This window comes from Mixophyes fleayi, chromosome 1 (assembly GCF_038048845.1).
Source record: "Mixophyes fleayi isolate aMixFle1 chromosome 1, aMixFle1.hap1, whole genome shotgun sequence".
NCBI classification, from domain to species: Eukaryota; Metazoa; Chordata; class Amphibia; order Anura; family Limnodynastidae; genus Mixophyes; species Mixophyes fleayi.
The window spans coordinates 280,368,108-280,384,581 of NC_134402.1; the positions used below are offsets into that span (position 1 = coordinate 280,368,108).

Genomic DNA, 16,474 nt, shown 5'->3' on the forward strand with positions numbered 1-16,474 from the left:
ACTTGTTTGGTGGAATTCAGACCAGTTGAGGGTTTTATTATTATATTGTGTGGACCACTCTATCTATACCACACTACAACTCTATACCACTCTATTTCCTACTTTAATTCTATTTAATTCTATTTCCTACTTTAATTCTATTACTAATTAATTACCATAAAGAGGAACCAAAAAAACCAATTTTACCAAAAGTATAATATGACTTAGACTTACAAACACTACACTTGAAAGATCGTGCCTTTAAATGAAAAAGTAAGTCTTCATTGCACGACTATGTGCAACAGGGACAGTTTTTTTCTTTACAAAGTCAACTAATAACACTTGGACCCTGTCTGTCTTTAACATACTTAATGGGATCTCAATGACGAATTGTCTGTAGCATGTTTGGAGGAGGTATTGTGGCCCCGGTATCAAGTTGGGTACCGGGGCCACCCCACTACGCAGTCCAGATACTTGTTTGGTGGAATTCTGACACGTGGAGGGTGTATTTATTTTATTGTGGCCCCGGTATCAAGTTGGGTACCGGGGCCACCCCACTACGCAGTCCAGATACTTGTTTGGTGGAATTCTGACACGTGGAGGGTGTATTTATTTTATTGTGGCCCCGGTATCAAGTTGGGTACCGGGGCCACCCCACTACGCAGTCCAGATACTTGTTTGGTGGAATTCTGACACGTGGAGGGTGTATTTATTTTATTGTGGCCCCGGTATCAAGTTGGGTACCGGGGCCACCCCACTACGCAGTCCAGATACTTGTTTGGTGGAATTCTGACACGTGGAGGGTGTATTTATTTTATTGTGGCCCCGGTATCAAGTTGGGTACCGGGGCCACCCCACTACGCAGTCCAGATACTTGTTTGGTGGAATTCTGACACGTGGAGGGTGTATTTATTTTATTGTGGCCCCGGTATCAAGTTGGGTACCGGGGCCACCCCACTACGCAGTCCAGATACTTGTTTGGTGGAATTCTGACACGTGGAGGGTGTATTTATTTTATTGTGGCCCCGGTACCAAATTGTGTACCGGGGCCACCACACTACGCAGTCAAGATAGATAGATGCGTATCATAGATAAAGTACATTCAGTGGTGTGGGGCAAATTGAAAAATATTCAAAATGCACTGACATTATCAAAAACAAGAGGTTGTCACACGCTAAAACTCCAACATGTATATGATGGAGAGGATGGAGGAGCAGCCGTATGTGTAGTGTAATGCAGACCTGTTGAAGGTTTTTTATATATTTTATTGTGGTGCCCAGTGCCCACTCCTCTACGCAGTCCAGGTACATTTATTGGTGCGAATCAAACAAGTTGATGGTTTTCTTATTATATATATTGTGGTGACCCACTCCTCTACGCAGTCCAGGTACATTTATTGGTGCGAATCAAACAAGTTGATGGTTTTCTTATTATATATATTGTGGTGACCCACTCCTCTACGCAGTCCAGGTACATTTATTGGTGCGATTCATAAAAGTTCAGGGTTTTTAAGATATTGTGGTGACCCACTCCTCTACGCAGTCCAGGTACATTTATTGGTGCGATTCATAAAAGTTCAGGGTTTTTAATATATTGTGGTGACCCACTCCTCTACGCAGTCCAGGTACATTTATTGGTGCGAATCAAACAAGTTGATGGTTTTCTTATTATATATATTGTGGTGACCCACTCCTCTACGCAGTCCAGGTACATTTATTGGTGCGATTCATAAAAGTTCAGGGTTTTTAATATATTGTGGTGACCCACTCCTCTACGCAGTCCAGGTACATTTATTGGTGCGATTCATAAAAGTTCAGGGTTTTTAATATATTGTGGTGACCCACTCCTCTACGCAGTCCAGGTACATTTATTGGTGCGAATCAAACAAGTTGATGGTTTTCTTATTATATATATTGTGGTGACCCACTCCTCTACGCAGTCCAGGTACATTTATTGGTGCGATTCATAAAAGTTCAGGGTTTTTAATATATTGTGGTGACCCACTCCTCTAGGCAGTCCAGGTACATTTATTGGTGCGATTCATAAAAGTTCAGGGTTTTTAATATATTGTGGTGACCCACTCCTCTACGCAGTCCAGGTACATTTATTGGTGCGAATCAAACCAGTTGATGGTTTTCTTATTATATATATTGTGGTGACCCACTCCTCTACGCAGTCCAGGTACATTTATTGGTGCGATTCATAAAAGTTCAGGGTTTTTAATATATTGTGGTGACCCACTCCTCTACGCAGTCCAGGTACAATTATTGGTGCGAATCATAAAAGTTCAGGGTTTTTAATATATATTGTGGTGACCCACTCCTCTACGCAGTCCAGAAAGATACCTTGTTGCAACGTTTTGGACTAATAACTATATTGTGAGGTGTTCAGATTCAGAATACACTGTAAATTAGTGGAAATGCTTGTTATTGAATGTTATTGAGGTTAATAATAGCCTAGGAGTGAAAATAAGCCCAAAAACTTGATTTTTAAACTTTTTATGTTTTTTTCAAAAAAAATCCGAATCCAATACCTTAAATCCGAACCGAGACCTTTCGTCAAGTGTTTTGCGAGACAAATCCGAACCTCAAAAATAACGAAAATCCGGATCCAAAACACAAAACACGAGACCTCAAAAGTCGCCGGTGCACATCCCTAGTAAGAATTAGATTGGTTTGATAGTAAAGGCTGTGATAAAGAGGTAATTCTTAGCATTGAATAGTGCAGGTAAAACTAGGTGAAATGGTTAATATTAGTTAAGTATCAGGAAGCAACAGTGTTTTAGAACTAATACGGGAAACACATGTACATTCTGATGTTAATACTTTCAATATGCAAGTAGTGAAAATAATTAATTTGTTCCAAAAATTCCTCATACAGTCTACATGTCCATCAACACTTACAGCAGAATTACATAACGTAAAGGAATCACTACGTATTCATATCATAATGTAACGTGTGAATTTGAATAAGACCAGATCTACGCAACAATTGTGCACTCTTTTAAAACTCCATGAATACGCACATTTTGCATTTCGATTTGAATCCAGTATGTATTATTTTGCAATGGTGTTAAGGTGTAGATTGGCAAGCTTTCAGGGTGTGACAATTTAGTCACAATGGCATAATTTGATATTGAAATTTGTGCAAAAGTGCAAAAAAACCTTTTAACTGTGTGATGTTCAAATAATATTACATGGCTTGTTGTTAAATCGACATTGTCCATACTGTCAAGTGCACTTTCTTCTAACTCCTTCCATCTCTCTAGGTTGCTGGGTTGCTAAGGAAGTTGGAATTATATTACCTTGGTATCTCAAGATCTGCAGTGTACATGAGCAGTTACTAATAGCACACCCTCAGATATATTGTCAGCTGAGCACCCAGGCTTCTCTGCACTCTATTTTCTTTATTTGTTTAACACAGTTTTTATTATATATTGGTAATTTTATTTTTATAAACTGTATGTATAACAAGGATTTGGAAAATCTTTGTATATCCTTTGTTTGTTTTTTTATTTATAGACATCCGGTAGATTTTACAGACAGACATGGTAAAATATTTCTACAATCACATTTTCTGTAATATTCAATTTCTACACATTTAAATGTAGCCCAAAGTGAAAAAAATTTACTCATAAATATATATAACAAAGCACTTTTAGAAATACATTTTTCATACTTCAAATCAAAATAAATATTACAAAACCTTTCCTCGTATTACTAAAATTTTAATGAAAATTATGTATGCTTCATATGATTGCAAAGTCAATTTGTAGAGACGCAATATAGTAACTCAAAAGCCATATATTTGGCCATTGATTCCAACTATGTAAGAAATTAGTGGATCATCTGTTTTTTGTAAATATAAATACCTCTTTCTCTGTGAACTTCCGCAGCATGAGATTTTCCCAAAAAAGATTAAAAATGAAGACATTAATTAATGTAGCGATATTATCATGTTGAGGCACACATCTAGTGACGGGTTTAACAGCATTGGATCAAATGTAAAAGATTCTGAGCGTCTAGCGCTTCACTATGGCTTGCAGCCTCTAGTATGTAAAATGGAATACTACCACAAATTCCACATAGATATAACAGACAAATGTAATGTATTACATACACGGAGCGCTTCCTTATTTTGCACTTGATATTATTCCACACAACACGAATGGCATTCAGCTGTAGAAATCTCTATATGAAAGAAATAAACCTCACATAGTGTATTACAGTGTATAACATATGGGAATAAATATGGGATAGATGTGCAGTAATCTAAGGGTCCACCATCCAAACACCGTATTGACCTCGTAGTATCTCCCCCCAAGGGTTTGAACTTACAAGATGTAACTCCAATATACGCAAAAACAGTGTACTCATAGGATGGCTTCCTTCTCCCACCGAATTGGATATTACTCCATCGATACCACTTCCGCTTCTCTCATCATCCAATGTGGATATATATATGAAGGAGAGAAACAATCTGGTGTTTTAGCCTTTATTTAAAACAGTACCAATAATAAAATAGAGGAACTGTACCGGAAAACAGATGTCAAACAGCGTGTCAGAACAGCATACAATCAACGAGAGCCCCTCTCACGGACTTAACAAATCAAGCTGCTATTCATCTCCCCGATACGTCCTCTGCTAAAACCAACGCGTTTCAACTTCACTGAAGTCTTTATCAAGGTATGATATCCGGTTCCATTGGGTTCCTTTTATATTACCCCGTCTAATGTTGAATCTCCGTCCTCTTTCTCCAAACGAGGCTTGGTCAGAGAATTTGTCCGGAAGTCCTCAGTTCATATCGAGGTTTGACGTATCGGGGAGATGAATAGCAGCTTGATTTGTTAAGTCCGTGAGAGGGGCTCTCGTTGATTGTATGCTGTTCTGACACGCTGTTTGACATCTGTTTTCCGGTACAGTTCCTCTATTTTATTATTGGTACTGTTTTAAATAAAGGGTAAAACACCAGATTGTTTCTCTCCTTCATATATATATCCACATTGGATGATGAGAGAGGCGGAAGTGGTATCGATGGAGTAATATCCAATTCGGTGGGAGAAGGAAGCCATCCTATGAGTACACTGTTTTTGCGTATATTGGAGTTACATCTTGTAAGTTCAAACCCTTGGGGGGAGATACTACGAGGTCAATACGGTGTTTGGATGGTGGACCCTTAGATTACTGCACATCTATCCCATATTTATTCCCATATGTTATACACTGTAATACACTATGTGAGGTTTATTTCTTTCATATAGGGTTTAACAGCATTGCAAACTTTTAAAAGCTTTAAAAGCATTGCGAACATAGTTTGGAGCACATTGCATCAAATGTACAAAAGACTCATAAAAATAAAATCATACTGCCTAGTTCAGCATAAATTTAGTTGCGGAATAAGAAGGGTACTTATCAGGGAAGCTAGTCTGAGGCAAACAATTCCACTGAACAAGCTACAAAAATCACTGCCTGCAATGGAAGAAAATGTACATGGCATTCCATAAAAAGGGATTTTATTGGAGGATCACAAGGAAGAAACTAGGGCTAGAAAAAACATATCCTTGCCTTCGAATGAATTTGCAAAAAGCCACCTAGAAGATACTGCAGGGATGTGCCAGAGTACTGTGGTTCAATGACATTAACATGGAACTTTTGAATGGTGCAAATCAAACACTGCACACCAGCCAGGTAATATTGCCACTGTGAACTATGAACTATTGAAGCAGCATGTTATAGGGATGCTGGCAATCTGGTCAGGATCAAGGGAAAAATGGTACACATTACTCACAAAGTCTGGACAAAAAACTACTGTCCTTTGCCAAAATGCTGGCGAGGAAGTTTGTATTTTAATAAGATCCAAACCATACCTCAAGAGCAAAACTGGAGTAACTTAAAATCAAGAAAATAGATGTTCTTGATTGGCCTAGACTCCTTACTTTAATCCCATTGAAAATCTTGCTGCCCATTCTTGTCCCCCAACTAACCATACCCAGCTTGAACAATTCTGAAGGAGATATAGACAAATATTGCTCTATTTCAGTGATCTAAGTTAATATAGACTTACCCAAAAAGAAAACTAGCTATAATAGCAGCCAGAGATGTTTAAACTAATATTTAAGTAATTTCATTGTTTTCCAATAAGCATTGTCTATGCGATTTGTGTGGTTCCAAAGCACAAGCAATTTATTTAGCAAAAGTTAAGCAGTTCAATAAATAAGTACAGTACAGCCGATATATTATACATACATACATACGCTGCGCTCAGCTGCGCTCCACTGGATCCAGCTACAGTCCTTCAGTCTTGAAGACTGTGGTCAGAGTGGCTGTTTAGCTGGTTCCAGGAACTGTATATATACATTTAGTGATACAGTGAAGACAATAAAGGTGACTTGGCAAGTTTCCATAGGTTCAGGCTCCAGGAAGGTCCAGTGTGAAGCAGTCCATAGGTCAGTACAAACAACCCCCTCCAAGGGTGGGGGTCACCATTTCAAGGGTGGAGGTCTGCTCTCCAGATGATGCAAACTTAGTTTTCCCGCCACTAACTGGTTCAAACTGTTCTATTAGCATTACACAGACAATATCATTCCAATCATTTATTCCCTATCATCAATAACTAGCGCATGCAATGTGCGTTCCTTTCGCAGACTCCTTTGCGCAGACTCGAAAACAGGACGCCTATGTCCGATATTGCATTAGGGTGTACGCTCCAACGATCATGTTTAATCGTACCAAAGCACATCATAACATTTCATTTGATTTTATAACCGGAATAAAAATCTCTATAAACAATGGAACAATGTCGGGCAAATTCTGAAGTATTTATGCACTCAAGACCAGCAGTGTAGACAGATCTCCAGAGAGTTTACAGTACAGAGTCATGTTCTTTTCAGCAGATGGTTATGACAGATGAAGATCACAGGTCTGAAGGTAAACTGCGTTAAATCATGTAAGTGTTTATGCTTGAATCGGCATGTTAATCGGGACTTTCAGTCATTGGTAAAATCATTATAGATATCGCAGTGGGAGAAATTTTCTGCAGTGTGTAACCAGCTTAAGATAGAGCATTTTGGGCAAAATGCAAAGTACTATGTATGGAGCAAACCTAACATTGCCCATGTTCAAAGACACACTGTAACTGCAGTGAAACATAGTGGCACCAGCATTATACTTTAAAGATGTTTATCATTGGGAACCTTCTTAAGCTTAAAAGAAGAATGATTTGTACAAGGAAACACTGGAAGAGAATTTGTATCAGTCTAATAAAAAAATAGAGAAAAAATAAACTTTCAGCAGGACATGCAAAGAGCACAGGGCAAATCAATACTGAAGTAGCTGAAGAAAAACCTTGAGTGACCCACTCTGCCCTCAACTCGTTTGAGAATCATGGCTGCCCTGCAGATGACAACCACATAGGACTACTGAAAATATGAATTAATAAAGTAATAAATCCTGTTCAACTGCTGTGAATGCCTATGTATGAATTTCTAAGCTGCTATTGTTAGTAAATGCTTCATCCTAAAGTCATGGATCTCCAGTAAAAATATATATCATATGCGAGAGTGCTAGATGATTTGCTTTGTGGATTGAATTGCTGCCACTATTGTTTTTTATAAGCCTGTCAGTTTCCCACTACAGTGGTTGCCACGAAGAACTAAGCAAAACACTAACATCTCTCCAGGATGAAAGTAAAAAGATTGAATCTGTATTTCATTTTTTTTTAGCTATGTGTATTCAAACAACCCTGCTACCTCACCTCCAAGTTTAGATAAATATAAATGTAAAAGAAGTACGTAAGGGAAATGCCTGCTGTCCCTGCAATTGTGCTGCCATAGACCAGAGCCTATGTGGCCTTACCACAAAGCCGGGCTGGAACATGAAGCCACTGACAAACAATACATGTCTAACACACCCCTGATTAGAATGTTGTATACTTTCTAATGCCTTGAGCAGCCACATAAGGCTCGTTCTTGAATGCCACATCATTTCACTGATGCCATGGGGTTTTACATAGCAAACGTAGATTGCTTCTGCACTGCGGTTCTGAAAGCCTATGATGCAAAATGACATGCAGTGGCTATTGATTAATAGACAGGCCCTAATTTTGATATTAATGCAAATGTTAGCTACACTTTACTAGAGAGTGCATCTAACAATCTAAAGCAGTTAGGGAGGATAGTTTTTTATTCTTAAAGATAACTCTTACAGTCTACTCATTTACAATGTATAATTTTACAAGCCTGATGTTTGTGGTGCTTTTGACAAATACATGACCATATCAATGGGTCCTTGCAATAAATGCGTTGTTTGAATCACAGACTATCACATAGTTCAAACATTGAAAAGTGTTTCAGTGAGAATTATTAATGTATTCTTCCAGGAAATGAGGAGCAGACCTTCTTGTGTTTTCTTTAATTGTTGCTTATTTATTGGCCATCATCATCATCATTTATTTCTATAGTGCCAACAGATTCCGTAGCGCTTTACAATTGGGAACAAACAGTAATAAAACAATACTGGTTAATACACACATACAGAGAGGTAAGAGGGCCCTGCTTGCAAGCTTACAATCTATGGGACAATGGTTTGATACACAAGGGTAAGTGCTACATTATATTGAATATTTGTCCAGCTAGAATGCAAAGGTTATGTCACGGTCTGCCTCCGTCTGCTTTGCAACATCTCCCTTTTGAATGCTGCTTGCATCCTGCAGCCGCTGTTTGTTTTGAACTGTGCAGCATTTGTGTTCATTTTATGTGTTAGCAGCAGTACCTCTGATCACCAGAGGTGCTGCTATTGTGCCTTACTTGTTTGTATCAGGGGTTAGCCTGCCCTGTAATTATTCCTTGCACCTGGGTGTGTCCCTTCTTAAACCTATCACTCCCAGCATACACTGCTGGTTATTGTTGTCACATCCTGATGTTACACTCTGTGGTCACTTCCTCCTGTTGTGCTCCTGGATTTATGCTGCTTGAGATCTATCTCAACATACATTCTGCTGACCTGTTTCATCTATGAACCTGGGTCTTACCTGTGCATTTCCCTGTACTTGCTGCCTGGAATCTTTCCTCACCTCCCATTTACCTGCAACTGCTGTATATCTGGTAATTCCTGCAAATTTATTATTACATCTTCTGTTCATACTCTCCAGCAATAAACATTGTATGTTTTTTCACCTTATCCATGGCTCCTTGGCTGTATTTCTACATTGATTCGTGACAGGTTAAAAAGTATTTAGTGGGCTCAATGCTCAGTCAAACAAATATGTTGGTCAGATGGTTGTTGTCTTGTGTTAGCTGTGTACAGGGTGGTAATAGGGTAACCTAGGGAGAATAAGTGGGTGGTAGAGGAATATTATAAGCTTGACTGAAGAGGTGCATTTTCAGAGAATGTTTGAAGACTAGAGGAAAGTCTTGTGGTGCGGGGGAGTGAATTCCATAAACTGGGTGCAGCCCGAAAAAAGTCCTCAGATCTTGTGCTGAACAGAGGTGTCGGGTTGTGAGATATTTCGAGACAAGGTGAGGGTTGTATGTCGGTGCAATTTTGTTTATGGCCTTGTGTGTTAGTAAAAGAGTTTTTTATTGGATTCTTTGAAAAACAGGTAACCAATGTAGAGACCGACAAAGTGACTCAGCAGAAGAAAAACGATTTGCAAGGAAAATCAATCTAGCCGCTGCATGCAAAATAGATTGTAGGGGTTTGAGTCTGATTTTGGGAAGACCAGTAAGGAGGGAACTGCTATAGTTGATGCGGGAGATGTTGAATGCATGAATTAGTTTTTGCAGTGTCTTGTGCGAGATATGTATGTATTCTGGAAATGTTTTTTAGATGTATGCAGCACGATGCAAATATAGAGTTCATGTGGGGAACAAAGGATATTTGAGAGTCAAGGATTACACCTAGGCAGTGAGCTTGCAGTGTAGGATTTATGGTCATGTTGTCCACAGAAATAGAAATGTCAGGCATTTTATTGTTGGGTGGGAATATTATTAAAACTGTGTTTGAAAGATTGAGTTTGAGTTGGCGAGAGGTCATCCAAGATGAAATGGCAGAAAGACATTGGTGTTACAGAACTGGACCCACAAGACTGGCTACACTCATTACACAGACAATTTGGTCACTGGACCTGCAACTGGCAATGTGAAATCATTTTCAACATTTCCAGGCCATAAGCCTTGATATATTTAACTGCGCATGATGTAGCAGATAAGTATGGCAAGGGGAATATACAAGTGCCTGTGCGTGCCTACTTTCTGCAAATACAGATATGCTGCACTGCATGATGGCTGAATGATTTATGTCCTCTTTGAACACACATGGATGGGTACATTGCACAGATCCAACCATTTGGTGACCTGGGTGTATTCATAACCAGAGATAGTTTGCATCCGTGACAAGAACCATTTTTATGGATTTTTATTTAATTTGCACTGCATTGGATTCACTCTACCAAAAAAAAAAATTAATACCTTTTCCCCCCCTGACATATAGCGGTTTCTTCTGGTAACATATTGACATAGATAGCTTTTCATTTTATGTCCATTCCAGGACAAAACAGAGAAAAATCGTGAAAAATACACTTTTCCATAATTTTCTCAAGGTTACTTTTACATATTCCAAGCAATCTAAAAGAAAATATAACATGAAATGTACATGTGAGTATGGATAACAAATTGTGGCATGAGCACACTTCTGATGAAACACACGCAGAACAACTTCTTGCTTTTACTCAGTTTTAATGTCAGCATGGTATTTGACACGTTTCTTGTGATCCTAAACACTAGCTAAACATAGACTGGCTCTCTAACAACCAGCCAGCTTTTCCAGCATCGGTCACACTGAATAACGAAACAAACAGGTTTTTATACCTGACACTCCTCTCACAGCCCTAGCTTGATGGGCAGGTGACTCTCCCACCTTCCCTTTAAAAGGGAGTTCTCATCAGCTGCCTCTGTTTGATTAAACATACACAGACACACACTGCTGCTGTTAAAAGAGGCACTTTCGAAGCATGTAAGTTGTACCAGACTGTAAACCTATTATTTGTCACAAATATGTCTTCAACCTGTTTATCTTTAAACTAGGTGCATTGCTGCACAAACAGATTACTCTGCATGCTTTCTCTGCATATTGCCAGCTAAATGCCTCCCTTTGTAAGACAAATGTATACTTTTAGTGGTAGTTCTAGAGGCAGAAAGAAGGCAATATTTTTAACTTTTTCTTTTTTTCAAGGGGAGTCATTTAGGTGCTTTCATAGATTTAAATAAGTATCTGCTATTTTTATTACTACTGTAATAGATCCCATGCAAATGCGATATATAAGTAATTAAAACAGCCATTATTATTTTATATAGGTGAGCATCATTTTACTAAGCATGTCATTTAAAGGATTCAGCACTGCCATGCATGATAACAGACTTGGCTACCAGTATGAAATCTATAGTGATGCTACATGGGAACGTCACTGAGGTTTCCTGTGACAATGTGGAAGCATTGTGTCCTTCCATATAACGGTACAAACAAAGCTCATTTTTAATGCTTTTTTGCACACGTTGAGGGAGTAGGAACAAAACAAGAGGTTCCAGATACTAAAACATCCACAATAAGAACCACATGCAAAATATGATGATGCCTAAAAATGTCATTCCATGTTGTGACACCACCAGATACAACATTTCAAAAATGTCACTTTGCATGAAGGGGTAAAGCAGTAAAATAAAGGTCATGTATGAACCAGAATGTGTGTGTGTGCGCCTATGTATGCCCCAAGCAGACAAATAGATGCATTTGCTTATAATGAAAAACACTGCATTCGTAAATCACCCCCAGTGTCCCTCTATTGACTTGCAGTATATCACGTTACCTTGACTCCAGTATTTGTAGTATTTCTGTACTATTTATTAGCTCTTCTGATGATAGAAAAACATAAGGGACTTGCATGTCACATAGGAGATCTTTTTCACTTGGTGTTTCTTAGAAAAAGACAAAGACAAAAATTAAACATTTTAAATACACATTATTCTGAGTAATAACATAAGTTGCAATCCTTTATAAGAATGGCTCACAAATATCCAATGAAGTCACTCAATCTGAGAGAGCATGAAAGGAAAGCAGTAAGAATTAGATTGTGCTCGCAGACCTGGAACACCATTATTTACCCTTACTCGTAGCCCCGAGATCAGCTCCTTATTTCCTCAAATACATTTGTTAAAGTAAATAACTTCCTGCATTACTTTTTACAGGAACTCTTTTGCATCCAGAACTCTTATATTGCATCGTGGCAGACTCTCTGTAGAACTAAGCATTTGCATGTTTTCCAGTGTATTTGAACAATTGATACAATGGAATGCATTTATAAAACCTAAAATAAAACAAAGGCATACTTACCTACTTTCTTCAGCTCCCTTCCGGGAGCCAGCCAGTGGAGGGGGGCGTGAGGGGGCGGGGCGGCCAAAATCGCGTCATTTCGGCCCCGCCCCCTGTGACGTCATGACGCAAATTGCGTCATTTGACAGCGGGGGGCGGGGCTAAACGCCGCGATTCATCGGGAATCGCGGCGTTTGGGATCTAATTCTGCCCACTTCACTAGGAAGTGGGCACTTCCTAGTGAAGTGGGCAGAATTCGGGAGATTGCCACACTCGCCCGGGAGTCCGGGAGACTCTCGCAAAATGCGGGAGTCTCCCGGACATTCCGGGAGAGTTGGCAAGTATGAACAAAGGTATACAGTATAGGTAAACTACAACCAGCTGCAACATAATGGTAGATGCAAGTTTTGAGTTTTGAGAATCATGGCAGAAAAAGAGGACAGGATTTAGCCAGATGCAGAGTAGAGACACATTTATGAAACATGTTGGACATTTGTTTGGGCCATACTGCATACTGCTCACAGTACTCAGGATCATGTATAAGAGAGCTTCTAACCCTGAGGGGGATATTTTTATTGATATTGTTTAGCACAGTCAGCATAGCCCTGGACTATTTCAGTCCTTGAGGAATAAGATCATAGCTTTATTTCATTATTCCACAATCCTACAGTGCAATATGTGGTGCTCAGAAGAGTTTCTGGGCCTGATCCATCAAGGCGCATATCTGATTTTGAGCGTGTCGTACGCAAAATCACTCTGCGCCTGTCCAGAACTGGCAGAAACGTATGTGAATCCACTCCTGTTCCGTGCGCTTGCAAGTGCACAGGACACTTACTACAGCCTATGATTTCGGGGAGTGAACTGGTCGGGGAGGGGGCTTTTTTGTCGTAGTCAATGTACAATAGGGGCGTGCCAAACTCAAGCGCATGCAGTCATGTCCAAATCAAGCCCTAAGCATGTCAGAGTTACTCATTTTTATGTCGTATCTCTTGCACCAGCTATAGGGCTAGTCTAAGTCCTGATCAGTAATGATGACAGTCTCGTATTCATGCTATAAACATGTGTCTGCAATCACGAGTAACTGTAAAACTGTACTTTATGTTCAGTAGACATTAACAACATTCTAATAAATGTATTTCATGCAAAAAAAAACAAAAAACTGTTTTATCTTTAATGCCTTTATTAGTAACAAGTGACATTAATTCAATATTTTTTTTTATTTTCCTGTGTGTTCTTTTGTGAATTTATAATCCACATAGGGATCGGATGTATCCTGCAGAGTCTTGTGTACTAGAGTACAACAGATCTACACCTGACTTCTTGAGAATTCTTGAGATCCATGCCTTGATGAATTCATGAGTACACAAAACCTATATACGTGCGTATAATACTTAACGTGGGTTGCGCTTAGAATACATTCCTTGGTGAATTAGGCCCTTTGTGTTTATATTCCCCCTAACCACAAGCTACAGCAGTAGAACACCAAAGGGTCTCATCTCCATAGCACCACTGTTTAATCAGTAGAGGTAATGGTTTTATCTCTGCAGTAACAATAACACATTTATAGGAGGGAATATTTTCAGAAACATAGCACCAGAAAGTTGATCAGTTTTCTCTTGCAATTCTGACAGCATACCGTGCCTTCATTGACAGGTTTTTTTTTTTATAACTGTATCACAATTTATCTTGTTTATCAAAACCCATAGGTCTTTACTGAATGCAAACCAGCTAGCAGGAGGAAGGGGAATGTAGAAACCTAGACTAAAGCAGTTGCCTATTTTTACACTTATACCTTTCGGATATATCTAAAAATAGGGATCATTCATCAATGGGCTTATAATGACTATTGTAGACGGACACAATGGGGCTCATTTTGAGTTGAAAGCAATTTGTGCAGTTCGTGTATAATATGCTTTTTACTTCTGCGCACACAGCACTAGTGGTTTTTGTGCGCATACTCAGATGTGAAAAAACTTATTATATGCCAACAGCACATTTTGTGTTCAACTCAACATGAGCCCCAATATGTATTGTTTTGGCCATAAAGCTCAATAAATTATATTCTGAGGTGCACATGTCAGCTCTGCTCTCTATCCTGTGGTATACTCTACAACACACTGCTGGCACAAGAAATCATATATTTAAAAACAAAATAATTAGCTTCAGGATAATACAGCAGGCACATAACACCAATTATTTGCAAATCATTTTAATAGAAATTAGCAACATAAATAAAAAAAATCATACAATTTTAGAGACTGGATCCTGGAGGTTGTGTTTACCTACCTCACTATCTTAATTCACACAAAAATAGCTTGGTAGCCAATAGAGGGAATTAAAAGTATTGATGAAAAGGGATATCATTACTTACCTAGTATAAGTGCATCTGGCAGACAGGTTTTTAGGGTCATATGTGGAACATTTAGGTCTTGACATAATTTTAGCCAGCAATCAGTGCAGTCATATTCAATAACAAGGGAAAAGTCTGACCAAGGAAAGTCATTTCCTATGTGTTGGTTATTTATTATGATGACTGAGTACATTCCTAAACTGTAACGTAATAAAAAAAATACAATTTTAACTTGCATTTATTTGGCATGCTTACATGTATTTATGTATGGAAAAAAAGATATCACAAATTAGAGTCTACTGGTCTTTGGTTTCTCCAAACACATATACAAAATAATACAATATATTTTAAGTTAGTGGTAATTTTATTATTACTTTGCTTATAAGGCATCAATATTTTTTGCAGGGCTGCACATTAAAAGATATATTAAAGCATACAATGACAACAGTACAGGAGAATACAATGAAACAAAGAGGGAAAGGATTCACTTTAAAATCCCAAGTTATAAAATGGAAGTGTTTTTTAGTTTTAGAATACAACATACAGTAATATATACAATTGTTAGTTACTTAACAGTCGCTAATGACTGTTATATGTCTTTACTTTTACGAAACTGACATTATTTTGAGCAGACCTCTTGTGACAAAGATAATGTTTTGTTATCAGTGAGGATCTGACATGACTTCTGTTACCCTGATGTGAAATCTTTAGATAAGGCTCTGTGCAAGTGGAAATCTAACGTCTTTCAGGCTATGGCTAGATTTCTGGTGTTAGGCATACAATTATTCTGTTAAATATAGTTTGTTGCTATGAATCTAAATGGTCATGTGTTGGAACAGTTGATATGGAATACAACTCCTGGCATAAGATATTATATATAAGCAATGTACTATGTAAACCTGGCACTTCCTTAGTCTTTTTTTATGTCCATTCAATGCTATATCTTTTAATCAAGAGTGATTAAATAGATAGATAATTTATGATAGGATCCATTAAGAAATACGTTTGCTTATTTTTTATACATAATTGAGGATATTATCCAATATGCAGAAAATCTAAAAAAATAATACAATCCGAGTCAGAATACATTTTGTGATTCATCATATTTTCTATTAATTAACGGGCAAAAACAAGTCATATGTGATAAAAATGTAAATACCAAATTCATGATGCAATTTATAATAAAAATTAATAAAATTGAACTTTTTTGTATGCCATATTGCCAGTCTGACAGAGGAGTAGAAGATGCTGCTCTACCCCTGCTTCGCAAAAGGTAAAAAGTGGGGATGTCTGTATAGTCGGCTGTAAAAAGAAAATCTATTTATATTATATCTATTATTCTTCAGAGTGACAATGTTATGATATCCTACCATATTGTAATAATCTCTTCACTTGATATGCTCACTCACCTGCCTAACACATCCTTTGGCTCCAGAAATGTATTTCCACTTGCAGGAAATAAACTAATTGCCTTCAGACCTGTCAAAATGCCAAACAATGATTTGAGTAGATATAAATGGAACATTTGGAATTTTATATAGATTGAAGGTGTGAGAACCAGATTGCTGGATATGATATCAATTGTATACCATTCAGCGTGTTCAAAAATAAAGAAAATAAAAGAAATAACATTGAACTGTTAAGGTATTGTGCATATACTATTGACTGAAATCAACGATCTATATGGTCAGCTAAGTACTCCAAGTGGTTAGCATTTGAGGGAAATGTGTATCTGAAATAAGTGTACATAATGGGCCTGATTCATTAAGGAGAGCAAAGCAGA

The 16,474-nt window shown here is 38.1% G+C and overlaps 1 protein-coding gene across 1 annotated transcript in view; it reads right to left on the minus strand.

The window, feature by feature from the left end:
• The window catches only part of LOC142107789 (protein shortage in chiasmata 1 ortholog-like), a 133,715-nt gene that overhangs the window by 16,335 nt on the left and 100,906 nt on the right, over window positions 1-16,474 (minus strand). Inside the window, exons 10-12 of the mRNA XM_075191411.1 lie at window positions 16,101-16,170; window positions 14,713-14,891; window positions 11,839-11,947 (exon numbers count right to left, since the gene is read on the minus strand). Of these exons, the coding sequence (XP_075047512.1) occupies window positions 11,839-11,947; window positions 14,713-14,891; window positions 16,101-16,170 (358 nt within the window). The remainder of the gene's footprint in view (window positions 1-11,838; window positions 11,948-14,712; window positions 14,892-16,100; window positions 16,171-16,474) is intronic.